Genomic DNA, 14,357 nt, shown 5'->3' with positions numbered 1-14,357 from the left:
CAACAAGAGATATTAGTAACATCTTCACAGAATACTATCAGCTACTATATAAGGTAAATGGCAACCAGGACCCCAAGGACAAACAAAATAGAAGGGAAAAAATTTAACAATATCTCCGGAAGGTAGAACTACCGAGGATAGCAGAGGAGGATGCTGGTATACTCGATAGGGATATCTCTAAGGAGGAAATAGAGAGAGCAATTAAGGATAGTAAGAATGGAAAGAGCCCAGGGCCTGATGGGTACACGTCATTATACTTTAAAAAGTTTATGGGACCTCTGACACCTTATTTCCATCAGTATATGAATTCAATCGGGGAAGGAAGGGAAATACGTAAGGAAGCTCTGGGGGCCTTTATAACTATACTAGCAAAGGAAGGGAAAGACCCAACATTATGCTCTAGCTTTAGACCTATTTCTCTGATTAATGAGGATGTAAAAATGTATGCAAGGATTTTAGCTGAGAGGTTGAAACAGCATATGCCAGATTGTATAGAAGGAGATCAGGCAGGTTTTGTACCTGGGAGGGAGGCGAGGGACAATATATTGAGGACAACCCTCTTAATGCAGGAAGTTAGGAAGAGGAGGCAGTCTTCCCTTTTCCTATCGGTCGATGCGGAAAAGGCCTTTGATAGGTTAGAATGGGAATATATGCTGCAGACATTACATAAATTTGGTTTAGGCCCAAGAATGTTAAGGTGGATAGAGGCCTTATACTCTAACCCCACAGCTCAGATTCAGGTGAATGGGACCTTATCAAATACCTTTGGGCTCTATAACGGTACACGTCAGGGATGCCCACTGTCTCCCTTACTTTTTGTATTCTCTCTAGAACCTCTTTTGGCATCTATAAGAGCGAATCATGAAATTGAGGGAATAAAGGTCTCAGAGAATGAGCATAAGATATCTGCATTTGCAGATGATATTATGCTTTATATAATGAACCCCAAACAGTCCCTCCCTAGGATTCTGCAGGAGTTGGAGGAATATGGGAGTGTCTCGAACTTTAAGATTAATAGGGAGAAAACTGAGACACTAAATGTCTATACCTCCCCAAAGGAGAGAAGAGAACTTAGAGCTCTTTTCCCCTTTGTGTGGAAAGAGAGGGGCCTGAAATACTTGGGAGTATACTTATCGACATCAGTTGCAGACTTATATCAAGATAACTATCTCCCTCTTTTAAATAAAATTAAACAAGACCTTAAAGGATACCCTGCACATAGACTGTCATGGTTTGGTAGGATAAGCGTAATTAAAATGATGATTCTTCCAAAGGCTTTATATATTTTTCAGAGCCTTCCGATAAATGTCCCAGGGGCCTATTTTAAAATTATTAAATCCTTAATCCAGAAATTTATATGGAATAAAAGAGGAAGTCGCGTTTCCTATAAGATAATGAATAGACCTAAGGATAAGGGAGGGGTATCCCTTCCAGATTTTCAAAAATACCATTCAGCAGCGGTAATGAGGAGAATTCTGGATTGGGTTTATAACGCCCCATATAAAAAATGGGTACCACTGGAAGATAATATGAGTAACGTTGCCCTGAGTCAGACCATCTGGATTCCAATGAAGTTTAGGGGTCTCCCTAGAGGAATATCCCCGATTACAATGGAAACATTAAGAACATGGGATGGGGTACTTAAAGGTACAGTAGGACAAAATAATAGCCCCCTAATGCCCCTGTCAGGAAATAATTATTTTCCCCCGGGGAAAGAAAATAAAATGTTCTTGAAGTGGACTCATAGGGACAGATTAAGATTAAGGGATGTGATAAAAGTAAATAGCCTATGCTCATTAGTGGAGCTACGAGAGAAATATGGCAGAACACCATGGGATGGATGGAGATATAGACAACTCCAACATTTTGTAGAGTCCCTCCCAAAACCTCTCCGCTCTGGCGACAATTTAAATCCCTGGGAGGAATTGATTGACCGAGGAGGAGTGGGCAGACAGGGGATTTCTAAAATATATAGGACCCTAATAACTTCGATGGAGGATGAGGCGATGCCCTCTTTGGGGAGATGGGAAGGTGAACTGAACCAATCAATCTCAGAAAAACTGAAAGGGAAAGTTATAGACTATACCCATTCCACTTCAATAGATACAAGGATACAAGAAATTAATGATAAATTATTGGTTAGATGGTATTATGTTCCATCGAAAATGCATAAAATTAATCAAGATTTATCACCCCTATGCTGGAGAGAATGCGGGAAGGAGGGAACTCACGCCCATATATGGTGGCAATGTAGCGCAATTCAGTTATAATGGGAAAAAGTGGTGGGCCTAATTAAAGAGATGGGACAGAATAGAACTGGATCCCTGGAAATGTTTGTTTCACGCGACCGAGGGCCCCAGGGAAAAATATAGAATAGCATTAACTCCATTTCTGCTGAACGCAGCGAAAGTACTGATCCCGAGATATTGGAAAGTAAAGGAAATACCAGGGATAGGAGATTGGTTTAGGGAAATAGACAGAATGAGGATTATGGAAGAATTAATATACCTTCAAAGGGGAGCAGGAATGAGATTCCAGGATACTTGGAGGAATTGGATGGAATTCAGAAAGTCCTCAACATATCTTGGAATTATGGGGGGATGGAGTGGGCGTCTAGGGGAGGGAAGCTGGATGCATATACTTCATAACCCATGGGGGGTGGGGTTTCTCCCCTTTTTTTTTTTTTCTCACGTAAATTTACGGTAGAAGGGAGTGGGGATGGAAGGTGAGGAATCCCCACCTTACACATATCACAAATTGGAATTAAGAAAAGGAATCACGTGGGAGAGGCAATAATAAGGGTAAGATAAGACCACAAGAGGATAATTTTGAACACATGAGGTGAGGAGGATCAGCCCCCCCCCCCTTCCCCCCCCCCCACTTTTTTTTTTTTTTTTTTTACATTCTCTTCGGTATATTAAGGATTGATCCGGTCGGGCACCCAATGTGTATTTTCTTACTGTCTGTTTTTATATGAATGTTGAAAATATTGAAATACCACGAATGTCAAACAAAGTGATTTGTAATAGTATGTATAAGAAATATTTTTTACTGTTTTTTGTAAATGTGGAAAACGAAATAAACAATATTTAAAACATTGTTGTAAGATCCTCACAGTTTATGGATTAAACTTCACAAGATCTGCAATGTGTCGCCTGGATTGAGTCACTGCCTGTTAATTCAGCTAAAATTGGGTTATTGATATCTCATCACAACTGTAAGTTACAGAGCTCACACTTTCAGTGCTTGGATTGCAGTGGATGAACTTGTACATTTACTAGATGGCAGCCATGGCAGAGTAAGCCCAATGCCATTTATTAGAGGTCAGACATGATGGAGAATGCCCAGTGCCAATTACTAAAGGGCAGACATGATGGAGAATGTCCATGATCATTTACTAGAAAGCAGCCACAACAGAGAATGTCCAGTGCTATTTACTAGAGGGTAGACATTACTTAGAATGCCCAGTACCATTTTCTAGCGGGCAGCCACAATAGAGAATGCCCAGTGAAATTTCATAGAGGGCAGCCACAATAGAGAATGTAGTTTACTAGAAGGGAAGCCATGACAGAGAATGTCCCGTGCCATTGACTAGAGGGTATTAACAGCATTTTAAGGGGGAGGCTCTCTGGGAACCTTGATGTAAGTGGGGGGGGGCTCTCTGGGGACCCTGATTTTAAGGGGGAGGCTCTCTGGGGACCCTGATGTAAGTGGGGGCTCTCTGGGGACCCTGATGCAAGGGGGAGTCTCTCTGGGGACTCTGATGTAAGGAGGTGGCTCTCTGGGGACCCTGATGTAAGAGGGGCTCTCTGGGGACCCTGATGTAAGGGGGATCTCTCTGGGGACCCTGATGTAAGGGGGTGTCTCTGGGGACCCTGATGTAAGTGAGGATTTATACACACACACGTATATTACTGTATATACATGTGTATGCCTGCCCAAGTGTATGACCTTCTTTACTACTCTGCTATGGGCTCTAGCCCCAGATCTTTTGTAGACCTAGCAATGCCCCTGCCCAGTGTCATTTACTAGAGAGCAGCCCTGACAGAGAATGCCCAGTGACAAAAAGCAAAAGAGAAGGCCCAGAAGCATTTTCTAGAGGGCAGCCACGACAGAGAATGGCCAGTGACATTTCATAGAGGACAGCCCCAATAGAGAATGCAGTTTACTAGATGGGAAACTAAGACAGAGAATGGCCAGTGCCATTGACTAGAGGGTATTAACAGCAGAGAAGGACCCATGACATTTTCTAGCAGGCTGCCATGACAGAGAATGGCCAGTGACATTTCACAGAGGGCAACCAAAACAGAGAATGCCCAGTGCCATCAACTAGATGGAAGCCACATTAGAGAATGCCAAGAGGAATTTATCAGAAGGGAAGACATTACAGAGAATGCCCACTACCATGCACTAGCATACATCCATGACGTAGAATTCCTGGTGCATTTTTTAGATGGCAACCATGACAGAGAAAGCCCAATGACATTTACTAGAGGGCAGGCATGATGGAGAATGCCCAGTGTAATTTACTAGATGGAAGACATGACTTAGGCCGCGTACACACGGGCGGACTGTTCGCTCAACTTTGTCCGCTGAACAGTGTTTCAGCGGACAGTCCGCCCGTGTGTGGGCTTTCAGCGGACAGTTTGACGAACAAAGTTTTTCGGAAATTCCGAAAACTGTCCGCTAAAACTTGGTTTGAGCGAACAGTCCGCCCGTGTGTAGGCTACTTTCGAAATGAGCAAACTGTTCCCGCTCGGAGGAAAGTCTGCTTATTTCGAGCGCGTGTGAAGGTAGGCGGGGCCCGCGAAGGAGACTTCGCGGGCCCCGCCGCCTGGTATGGACTTAAAGGGGAACCCCAACGCCGAAAAAAAAATCGGCGTGGGGGTCCCCCCAAAGTCCACAACAGACCCTTGTCCGAGCACGCTACCCGGCCGGCCAGGAAAGGGGGGCGAGCGAGCGCGCCCCCCCTCCTGAGCCGTACCAGGCCGCGTGCCCTCAACATGGGGGGTGCCTTGGGGAAGGGGGGGCCGCGTGGCCCCCCCACCCCAAAGCACCTTGTCCCCATGTTGATGAGGACAAGGGCCTCTTCCCGACAACCCTGGCCGTTGGTTGTCGGGGTCTGCGGGCGGGGGGCTTATCGGAATCCGGGAGCCCCCTTTAACAAGGGGGCCCCCGGATACCGGCCCCCCACCCTATGTGAATGAGTATGGGGTACAATGTACCCCTACCCATTCACCTGTAAAATAAAAGTACCCAAAAAAAAACACAACACACGAGATAAAATATTTTATTGCACAGCTCCGGGGGTCTTCCGTCTTTGGGGGTCCCTGCCGGGCCACCGCGCCTTCTTATAGCTCTTTTGCAGGCGGTGGCCCGGTCTTCTGTCGCCGCCTTCCGTTCTTCTTCTTCTTCTTCTTGTTCTTCTTCTTCTTCTCCAGGAGATGTTGACACGTCGCTCTCTCCGGCCGGAATGCCAGAGCCGCGCTGTGCGGCCACTTATATAGTGACAATGGGGCGGTGTCACATGGTATATGTCACATGGGTTGGTCACATGGGTTGATGTCACATGGGGACTATGACATCGTAAGGGGGCGGGGTCACCATGTGACCAACCCATGTGACATATACCATGTGACACCGCCCCATTGTCACTATATAAGTGGCCGCACAGCGCGGCTCTGGCATTCCGGCCGGAGAGAGCGACGTGTCAACATCTCCTGGAGAAGAAGAAGAAGAACAAGAAGAAGAAGAAGAAGAAGAAGAACGGAAGGCGGCGACAGCGGCGGCAGAAGAACCGAAGGCGGCGACAGAAGAACGGAAGGCGGCGGCGACAGAAGACCGGGCCAGCGCCTGCAAAAGAGCTATAAGAAGGCGCGGTGGCCCGGCAGAAGAACCGAAGAGGGGGACAAGACCCCCGAAGACGGAAGACCCCCGGAGCTGTGCAATAAAATATTTTATCTCGTGTGTTGTGTTTTTTTTTGGGTACTTTTATTTTACAGGTGAATGGGTAGGGGTACATTGTACCCCATACTCATTCACATAGGGTGGGGGGCCGGTATCCGGGGGCCCCCTTATTAAAGGGGGCTCCCAGATTCCGATAAGCCCCCCGCCCGCAGACCCCGACAACCAACGGCCAGGGTTGTCGGGAAGAGGCCCTTGTCCTCATCAACATGGGGACAAGGTGCTTTGGGGTGGGGGGGCCGCGCGGCCCCCCCTTCCCCAAGGCACCCCCCATGTTGAGGGCACGCGGCCTGGTACGGCTCAGGAGGGGGGGCGCACTCGCTCGCCCCCCTTTCCTGGCCGGCCGGGTAGCATGCTCGGACAAGGGTCTGTTGTGGACTTTGGGGGGACCCCCACGCCGATTTTTTTCGGCGTTGGGGTTCCCCTTTAAGTCCATTCCAGGCGGCGGAGCCCGCGACGTCTCCGTCGCGGGCCCCGCCTACCTTCACACGCGCTCGAAATGAGCGAACTGTTGCCTCGTGTGTGGGCTTTCAAAAGTTGCGCGGACTTAGTACGACGAACTAAGTCCGCTCAAAAAAAGTGCCGTGTGTGGGCAAGTTCCTTCATTCAAAAGTTTGAGCGGACTGTTTGACGAACTTAGTTTCGGCAAACAGTCCCCACGTGTGTACGCGGCCTCAGAGTGCCCAGTACCAATTACTAAAGGGCAGACTTGATGTATAATACCTATTACCATATACTAGAGGGCAGATATGACTTTTAGTGCCAAGTGCCAATTACTAAAGGGCACACATGTCAGAGAATGTCCAGTGGCATTTACTAGAAAGCAGCCATGGCAGAGAAGGCCCAGAAGCCATTTTCTAGCAGGGAGTGATGACTGGGAATGCCCAGTGCCATTTACTAGAATTTTTCTAGAGGGCAGCCAAAAAAGGACGGTGGAGAGATGGATCGGTGAGGCTCTCGTTCTGGCTGAATGTCATATGACGGTGTCCCAGAAGAGCCGCTCTCGCGCACCCACGGGGGCATGCAGCAGGACGATTGCTGGCGCGCCATGTTGTTCGGACATGGCGCGACCCTGATCTCTGTAAAGAGCCGCGTCAGCGGCTCTTTAATCATTGATTGACTATGCCCAATCACAGCCGGTCATATGTAAACACAGAGATGCCAGTATTCGGCTATCCTTGCTTCACATTGACAGAGTGTGAAGCGAGGAGAGCCGATGAGCAGCATCTCCACGCAGGGTGGCATCTAGGAATGTAATCAGGGCACTGATCATCGGTGTCCTGATTACAATATAGCAATATAATGTCACAAATCAGTTCCCACCATTGCCCACCAATGCCAGAAATCAGTGCCCCACAGTCGGAGCAATCAGTGCCCACCACTGCCCACAAGTGCCACCAATCAGTGCCCATTAGTGATGCCAGTCATTGCTAGCAATCAGTGCTGCCTATCAGTGCTGCCCATCAATGCCCATCACTGCTGTCAATCAATGCTCATTAGTAATGCCCATCAGTGCCACCCATCAATGCTCATCAGTACCGCCTATCCATGCCGCCTATGAGTGCCCACCTATTGGGGTAAGTGTATTACAATCGGGAGTGTCACAGATCATGAGGGTCCTCCTATGGGATAGCGGTGTGGTGAACCTATCTGAAGGGGTCTCTCTTCCTTGTCTGGGAACTTTGTGGAGCACCTTTTTAACACTCAAAGAATCTGCTAATTTTGAGACTTATGAACTTCCTCTTTTCATTGCTTGATACTTTTATTTAATATTATTATTTTTAATTGTTCATATAGCGCTGTCCATATAGTGACTCTGTTGAGTACTCTGTTCTGAATATGTGTTACTATATATGTGTATAAAAAAAATATTTGTTTTTCAAAACTTTTGGTCTTTTGTTTTTGTAAAAAAATAAAAAACTCAGCAGTGATTAAATACCACCAAAAGAAAGCTCTATTTGTGTGAAGAAAATGATAAAAAATAATTGTTTGAATGACAATTGCGCGGTCATGCTACACTGTACCCAAAGTGTGACAGTGTTTTAAGCTGAAAAATGGCCTGGGCAGGAAGGGGGTGTAAGTACCCTGTAGGCAAGTGGGTAAGGAGGATACAAAGTAACAGCAAAAGTTTCAAGCGTACCATGCTTTTTTTTCAGGCTTGAAAATGGTGGCGTTACATTCTGTGCTCCTCCAGTTGCTTTGTTACATAAAAAACACAATATATAAATATATATATATATTATATACATAGATAGATAGATATAGATATATATTTAAATTGTCCTTGGTATGTTTGGAAAAATAAATCAATGAATAATATTTAGTTCAATATAAAAACAATTAATAGTATTTGGTTCAATATAATACAAGTTTAATGTATCTTTGGAATGTTACTTTAGAAGACATTGAAAACAATGAGTAACTTTTGGTACAATATAATACAAATTTATTTGTTGTAACCTAACAATAAACAGTTTTTAATTTACATATTGCCATGTGCAGAGCTTTGTGAATCTCCTGATTCCTTAAAGTATAAATGATGGGGTTGATCATGGGTGTCACCGAAAAGTATACGAAGGACAATCCTTTGTAGACATTGAGATAATGGTCACTCCTCGGCATCCCGTATAAGCAAAAGAGCGCGGTGTAATATATGGTCACCACTAGGAGGTGTGAGCTGCAGGTAGAGAAGGCTTTCTGCCTTCCCGTTGACGTCTGTATCCTGAGGATTGCGACTATAATGAAGATGTAGGAAAGAGCAATCAAAAAGAAAGGTAAAATGGTTAAAGTAACGCTGACCGTTAAGCCAAGTAAAACCGCAGGCATTATGTCTGAGCATGCCAGGGAAACATAGGGGGTGAAGTCACAGTAAAAATGATCGATGGTCAGAGGGCCACAAAATTGAAGATTTATGACGTTATAAAATTGACCTGTAATTATTATGAGTGAAATGAGCCAAATCATGGTCACCAAATAGAAGCAGAGTCTGTTGTGTATGAGAGCAAAGTATCTGAGAGGTCTACAAATGGCCAAATATCTGTCGTATGACATCAGGGTGAGCAGCAAAGTCTCAACGATCGTAATGGCTCCGGATACACTTAATTGGATACAACAGCCGAGATGGGAGATGACGGGTCTTCTGGAGAGCATGTGGTGCAGTATCAGGGGGACCAGATCCAACGTGTAGAGAAATTCACAGAAGAGCAAATTGCCGATCAGGATGTACATGGGACAATGGAGACCAGCGCTTATACATACTAAAATTATAATCAGGATGTTCTCAATGCAAGTCAAAGAGTATATGATCAGTAAGAAAACGAAGAGAGGGATTCTGTATTGAGTGAGATTCTCAAATCCAACAATCAGGACTTCAGGATTGAGTGTTTGATTTATTTGTGCCATCTGTAAAAGGAATGGACTTACAGTTATTAAGCTGTTACCTACTAGTCATAGAAATTTTTCTGCTTTTAGTGACTGGTGTGTTGTTTAAAGCCCAACAGGGGGTGTGTGGTGCCTCTGCAGAGAGACCCCTGCTCCTATGCAAAGGTCCTTCTCTACAACAGTTCAAGAAAGGCTGACTGCACCTTCAGGTATGAAGCAGTGATGATTACTCTATTGAAGATAAAAATCCATCAAGATACATCAGATTATGACTAAGCGAACCTTGATTCATGAAACGCGTTAATCTTGCCATGCCTGCATAGAGGTCTCATGATGTCTTACAATGTATCTTGATGGATTTTTATCTTCAATAAAGTACTCATCACTATTTCATACCTGGTAGTGCAGTCAACCTTTCTTGAACTATTGGCTCTTATTTAGGCTGTGGACTGGACCTGCACCAAGACGTTGAAGGGAGCAATCATTCCCACCTGGAGAAGCACAGCTCTGTCTTTATATCAGTTACCTTCTCTACAACACACTGGTGGAGGCCAAGCTTTTTTGCTCACACTGTTTTCTGTAAAACTGTTATGCCCCGTACACAAGATCGGACTTTCCGACAACAAAACCGTGAGATTTTGTCCGAAGGGTGTTGGCTCCAACATGTCTTGCATACACACGGTCACACAAATGTTGGCCAACAATTACGAACGTAGTGACGTACAAGACATACGGCGAGCCAATAAAAAGAAAGTTCAATAGTCATGTGATATCTCCATTACAAGCGCTAGTTTTACAAGACCGAGCGCTTCCAGGTCGTCCTTGATTCCGAGCATGCGTGTTTGTACTTTTGTAAGACAGACTTGTGTACACACGATCAGAAAGTCCGACAAAACACATTTGTTGGCGGAAAATGTGAGAACCTGCTAGCCAACATTTGTTGGCGGAAAATCCGACAACAAATGTCCGATGGAGCATACACACGGTCGGACTTACCGCCAACAAGCTCAAATCCAACATTTCCCGTCGGAAAATCCAATCGTGTGTACGCGGCATGAATCCTTGAACACTTTTTGTTTTGATGCACCTGAAATAGATTTAGCCAGTTCACACTTTAAGTCAGAGTTGTCCAACCCACAGCCTGTGGGCCATATGCAGCCCAAGGGAGTTCAGAATGCGGCCCAAGTATGTCAAGAAGGACGCCATGCAAGCATAGAAGCCACGGTAGTAGGCAAAGACAAGCTAGTATGGAGGGACACCGGAGATGCCATGAAAGCAGGTGGCAGATAACGAGAAGCCATGCACAGGCACTCCTGATAGCTGCAGCCAAGTAAATGCCACATGGCTGTATAAAGGGGTGGTCCAGCGGTGGGCTAAACCCCTCCAAATTTCAGTTGCATCCCCCCAAAGCCCTCTGCCCACAACCTCTCTCTACCCCCCCCCCGCACAGCTGATTGTATATATCAGCCTTTCTCAATCTTTTCAAAACAGAGGAATCCTTGAAATAGCTTTCCATTCTCAGGGAACCCCTTCAAAAAAATAATTGTACAGTAAAACCTTGGTTTGAGAGTAACTTGGTTTGAGAGCATTTTGCAAGACAAGTTAATTTTTTTAATAAATTTTGACTTGATATACAAGCAATGTCTTGATATACAAATAGCGTCACGTCACATTTGAGTATAAAAGAGAATAGAGACACCTCTAATGCCGTGTACACACGACCGCATTTTCCGGCAGGCTAGGCCCGACGGTCTTTCCGATGGACTTTTCGGCAGACTTTTCCGAACGAACTGAGGCCACACACAATCACACCAAAGTCCGATGGATTCGACCGTGATGACGCATGACTGGATTAGAATAAGGAAGTTCATAGCCAGTAGCCAATAGCTGCCCTAGCGTTTGTTTTCGTTTGTCAGACTAGCATACAGACGAACTGATTTTTTGACCGAACTCGAGTCCGTTGGACTTTGGATTTAGAACGTTCCAAATCTTTCCATCTGATTTTTCGACAGCAAAGGTCCGATGAAGCCCACACACAGTCAAATTGTCTGACGGATTTGTTCCATCGGACCTTTGCTGTCGAAAAGTCCAGCCGTGTGCACACGGCATAAGGGTCTCAAGAAATGAGATAGGCCATCAGTCCATCAGGTGTGATCAATTTTTAATGATTGGTCCTTGTGAAAGTTATAGAGTCTACAAGCTATGGTGCCAAACAATTTATTGGGTTATTTTGTGCAAAATTTCTGAATGGGGGGGAGCAAAGAGTTCAAGTTTTAGAAGAAGTCAAGGCACAAGGCGCGCTTGTCCATTGGATCAGACAGGGTGCTGTCCAATATCTCTGGTAGCTCAGTTAGAAAAGTCCTCATCAGACACAGCAGAGGTCCCATGTTCAAGTCCAGGTCTGCTCCAGGCTAAAGCCCCATACACACCATCAGATTTTCTTCTGATTTTTGTCTTCAGATTTACCAAAACCATGTAGTAGAAGGGCCTGCCTGATTGCATACAAATTGAAACTCCTAAGGTTTGACCTCATATCATATGGTTTTTGTAAATCTGAAGGAAAAAATCAGCAGAAAATCTGGTAGTGTGTATGCTTTACTCTCTACTAAATATATACTAGCAGTATAGTGTATACTATAGTATACTAGTATATATAGTCAAAATCCAAGGTTGTAGCATATAGAGTCTATAGAATCTACAAACTATGGGATATATCTGAAAATTTATCAATCCTAATGTACTGATGGCCTATTTAATTTCATCAAGTCCTAAAATTCCAGGACAGTACAAATACCCCCCAAATAACCCCTCTTTAGAAAAATCAGACAGACTTTAGATTTAGAACATGTTTCAAATCTTTCCGACGGGACTCGAGTCCGGTCGGAAAACCCGTTAGTCTGTATGCTAGTCCGACGGGCGAAAACCAACGCTAGGGCATCTATTGGCTACTGGCGTACGTCATCATGGTCGTATCCGTTGGACTTTGGTGTGATTGTGTGTAGACAAGTCCGTTTCAGCGGAACTCCGTCGAAAATTCCTTCGAAATTCAGTCCGGCGAAAAGTCCGGCCGTGTGTACACAGCATAACAAGCCAGGAAAATACAAATACCCCCCAAATTACCCCTTTTTTGAAAGTCAACCATCCAAGGTATTTAGTAAGAGGCGTGGTGAGTTTTTTGAAGTTGTGATTTTTTTCCCCACAATTCTTTGCAAAATTAAGATTATATAATATTTTTTTCACAAAATTGTCATCTTAAGAAGTTATTTCTCTCACACAGCATATGCGTACCACAAATGACACCACAAAATACATTCTGCTACTCCTCCTGAGTATGGCGATACCACTAGGCTTGTGCAATTAGTTTCGTAACGAATCGAAATTCGGCCAAATTTTGCATCTTTCGGACATTCGGATGCATCTGAATGTCAGAATAAAAAAATAACGAATTACAACGAATACGAAAGAAATATAACGAATATATTCAAATGAATTCGACATGATTCAGTAATTCTTTAAAGATCTAATGAAACAAAAGGTCAGCTCAAAGTAAATCTTATAGTCCAATCAGCTAATTAATTTTGTGCCGGAGGATGGATTACTGGCAAAGTACATTCCTGAGAACTGAGTGAGAAGGGTGTTGTATTGTATTTGAGCCGAGGAGAAGAGACGTTGTCATTGTGTGTGTTAAAAGATTCAATAAACAAACGACTTTCCAAACTACGAATCATTATCATGAATGTCTATACATACATAAATAGCGAATTTCAATGAATACGAAGGAATTAATTCGACACTCTACGAATAATAACGAATTATCCGAAAACGTATTAATGTAACATAACGAATATAACAGAACGAAATTATGTATTTTACGAATGACAACGAACCGAAACTAAACAAAATTTTCCGTTGTGCACAAGTCTAGATACCACATGTGTGAGACTTTTCTACAACCTGACCACATAGAGAGGCCCAACATGCAGGGAGCACCATCAGGTGTTCTAGGAGCTTAAATTATACATCTATTTTTTTTTTTACCTTTTTGACTATCTCTTACACTGGAAACACCCACAAATTACCCCATTTTTGAAAGTAAAGACCCCAAAGTATATTCTGTGAGGCTTAATGAGTCTCTGTAAATCGCACTTTTTTCCTAAAGTTTTTGGAAAATGTGGAAAGAAAATGAAAATGCATTTTTTTAACACAAAGTTGTCCATTTATAACATATTTCTAACACCTAGCATGTATATAGCAAAGATGACACCCCAAAACACATTCTGCTACTCCTGAGTATGGCAATATCACATGTGTGAGACTTTTACACAGCCTGGCCTCATACAGATGCCTAACATGAAGGGGGCACCATCAGGTGTTCTAGGGCCATATTTCAAATCTGATTTGACTACCTATTATACTTTTGGGAGACACTGATGGGCACTGTAGTGGAATGGATGTGGCATGGATGAGCACTGATGTGGCATGGATGAGTACTGATGTAGCATGGTTGTGGCACGGATGAGAACTGATGTGGCATGGTTATGGCATGGATAAGTACTGATATGGCACGGATGAGTACTGATGTGGCATGAATGTGGCATGGATGAGAACTGATGTGGCATGGATGTGGTATGGATGAGCACTGATGTGGTATGGATGAGTACTGATGTGGCACGGATGAGCATTGATCTGGCATTAGTGTGGCACGGATGAGCACTGATATGGCATGGTTGTGGCACTGATGAGAACTGATGTGGCACCAATGGGAACTGATGTGGCACTGATGAGGCATGGTTGTGGCACCGATGAGAACTGACGTGGCACCAATGGGAACTGTTATGGTACAGATGTGGCATGGATTAGAACTGATGTGGCATGGATGTGGTATGGATGAGCACTGATGTGGCATGAATGTGGTATGGATGAGCACTGATGTGGCATGGATGAGCACTGATATGGTACAGATGTGGCATGGATGAGAACTGATGTGGCATGGATGTGGCATGGATGAGCAC

General features: G+C 44.4%; 1 protein-coding gene across 1 annotated transcript; it reads right to left on the bottom strand.

Moving 5' to 3' along the window:
• Positions 1-8,407: 8,407 nt before the first annotated feature.
• LOC143998178 (olfactory receptor 11A1-like) lies at positions 8,408-9,366 on the bottom strand. Its single transcript, XM_077493908.1, has one exon. The coding sequence runs from the start codon at positions 9,364-9,366 to the stop codon at positions 8,425-8,427; it is 942 nt and encodes a 313-aa protein (XP_077350034.1). The 3' UTR covers positions 8,408-8,424.
• Positions 9,367-14,357: the final 4,991 nt, after the last annotated feature.

The sequence above is a fragment of the Lithobates pipiens genome, unplaced genomic scaffold (genome assembly GCF_037356315.1).
Source record: "Lithobates pipiens isolate NorthernLeopardFrog02 unplaced genomic scaffold, aLitPip1_a1.2 Scaffold_19, whole genome shotgun sequence".
NCBI lineage: Eukaryota > Metazoa > Chordata > Amphibia > Anura > Ranidae > Lithobates > Lithobates pipiens.
This window is presented reverse-complemented; position numbering and strand designations above follow the sequence as displayed.

What these genes read in the sequence shown, in the direction of transcription:
- LOC143998178 (XM_077493908.1), bottom strand. Translation starts at nt 9,366, where the DNA reads ATGGCACAAATAAATCAAACACTCAATCCTGAAGTCCTGATTGTTGGA.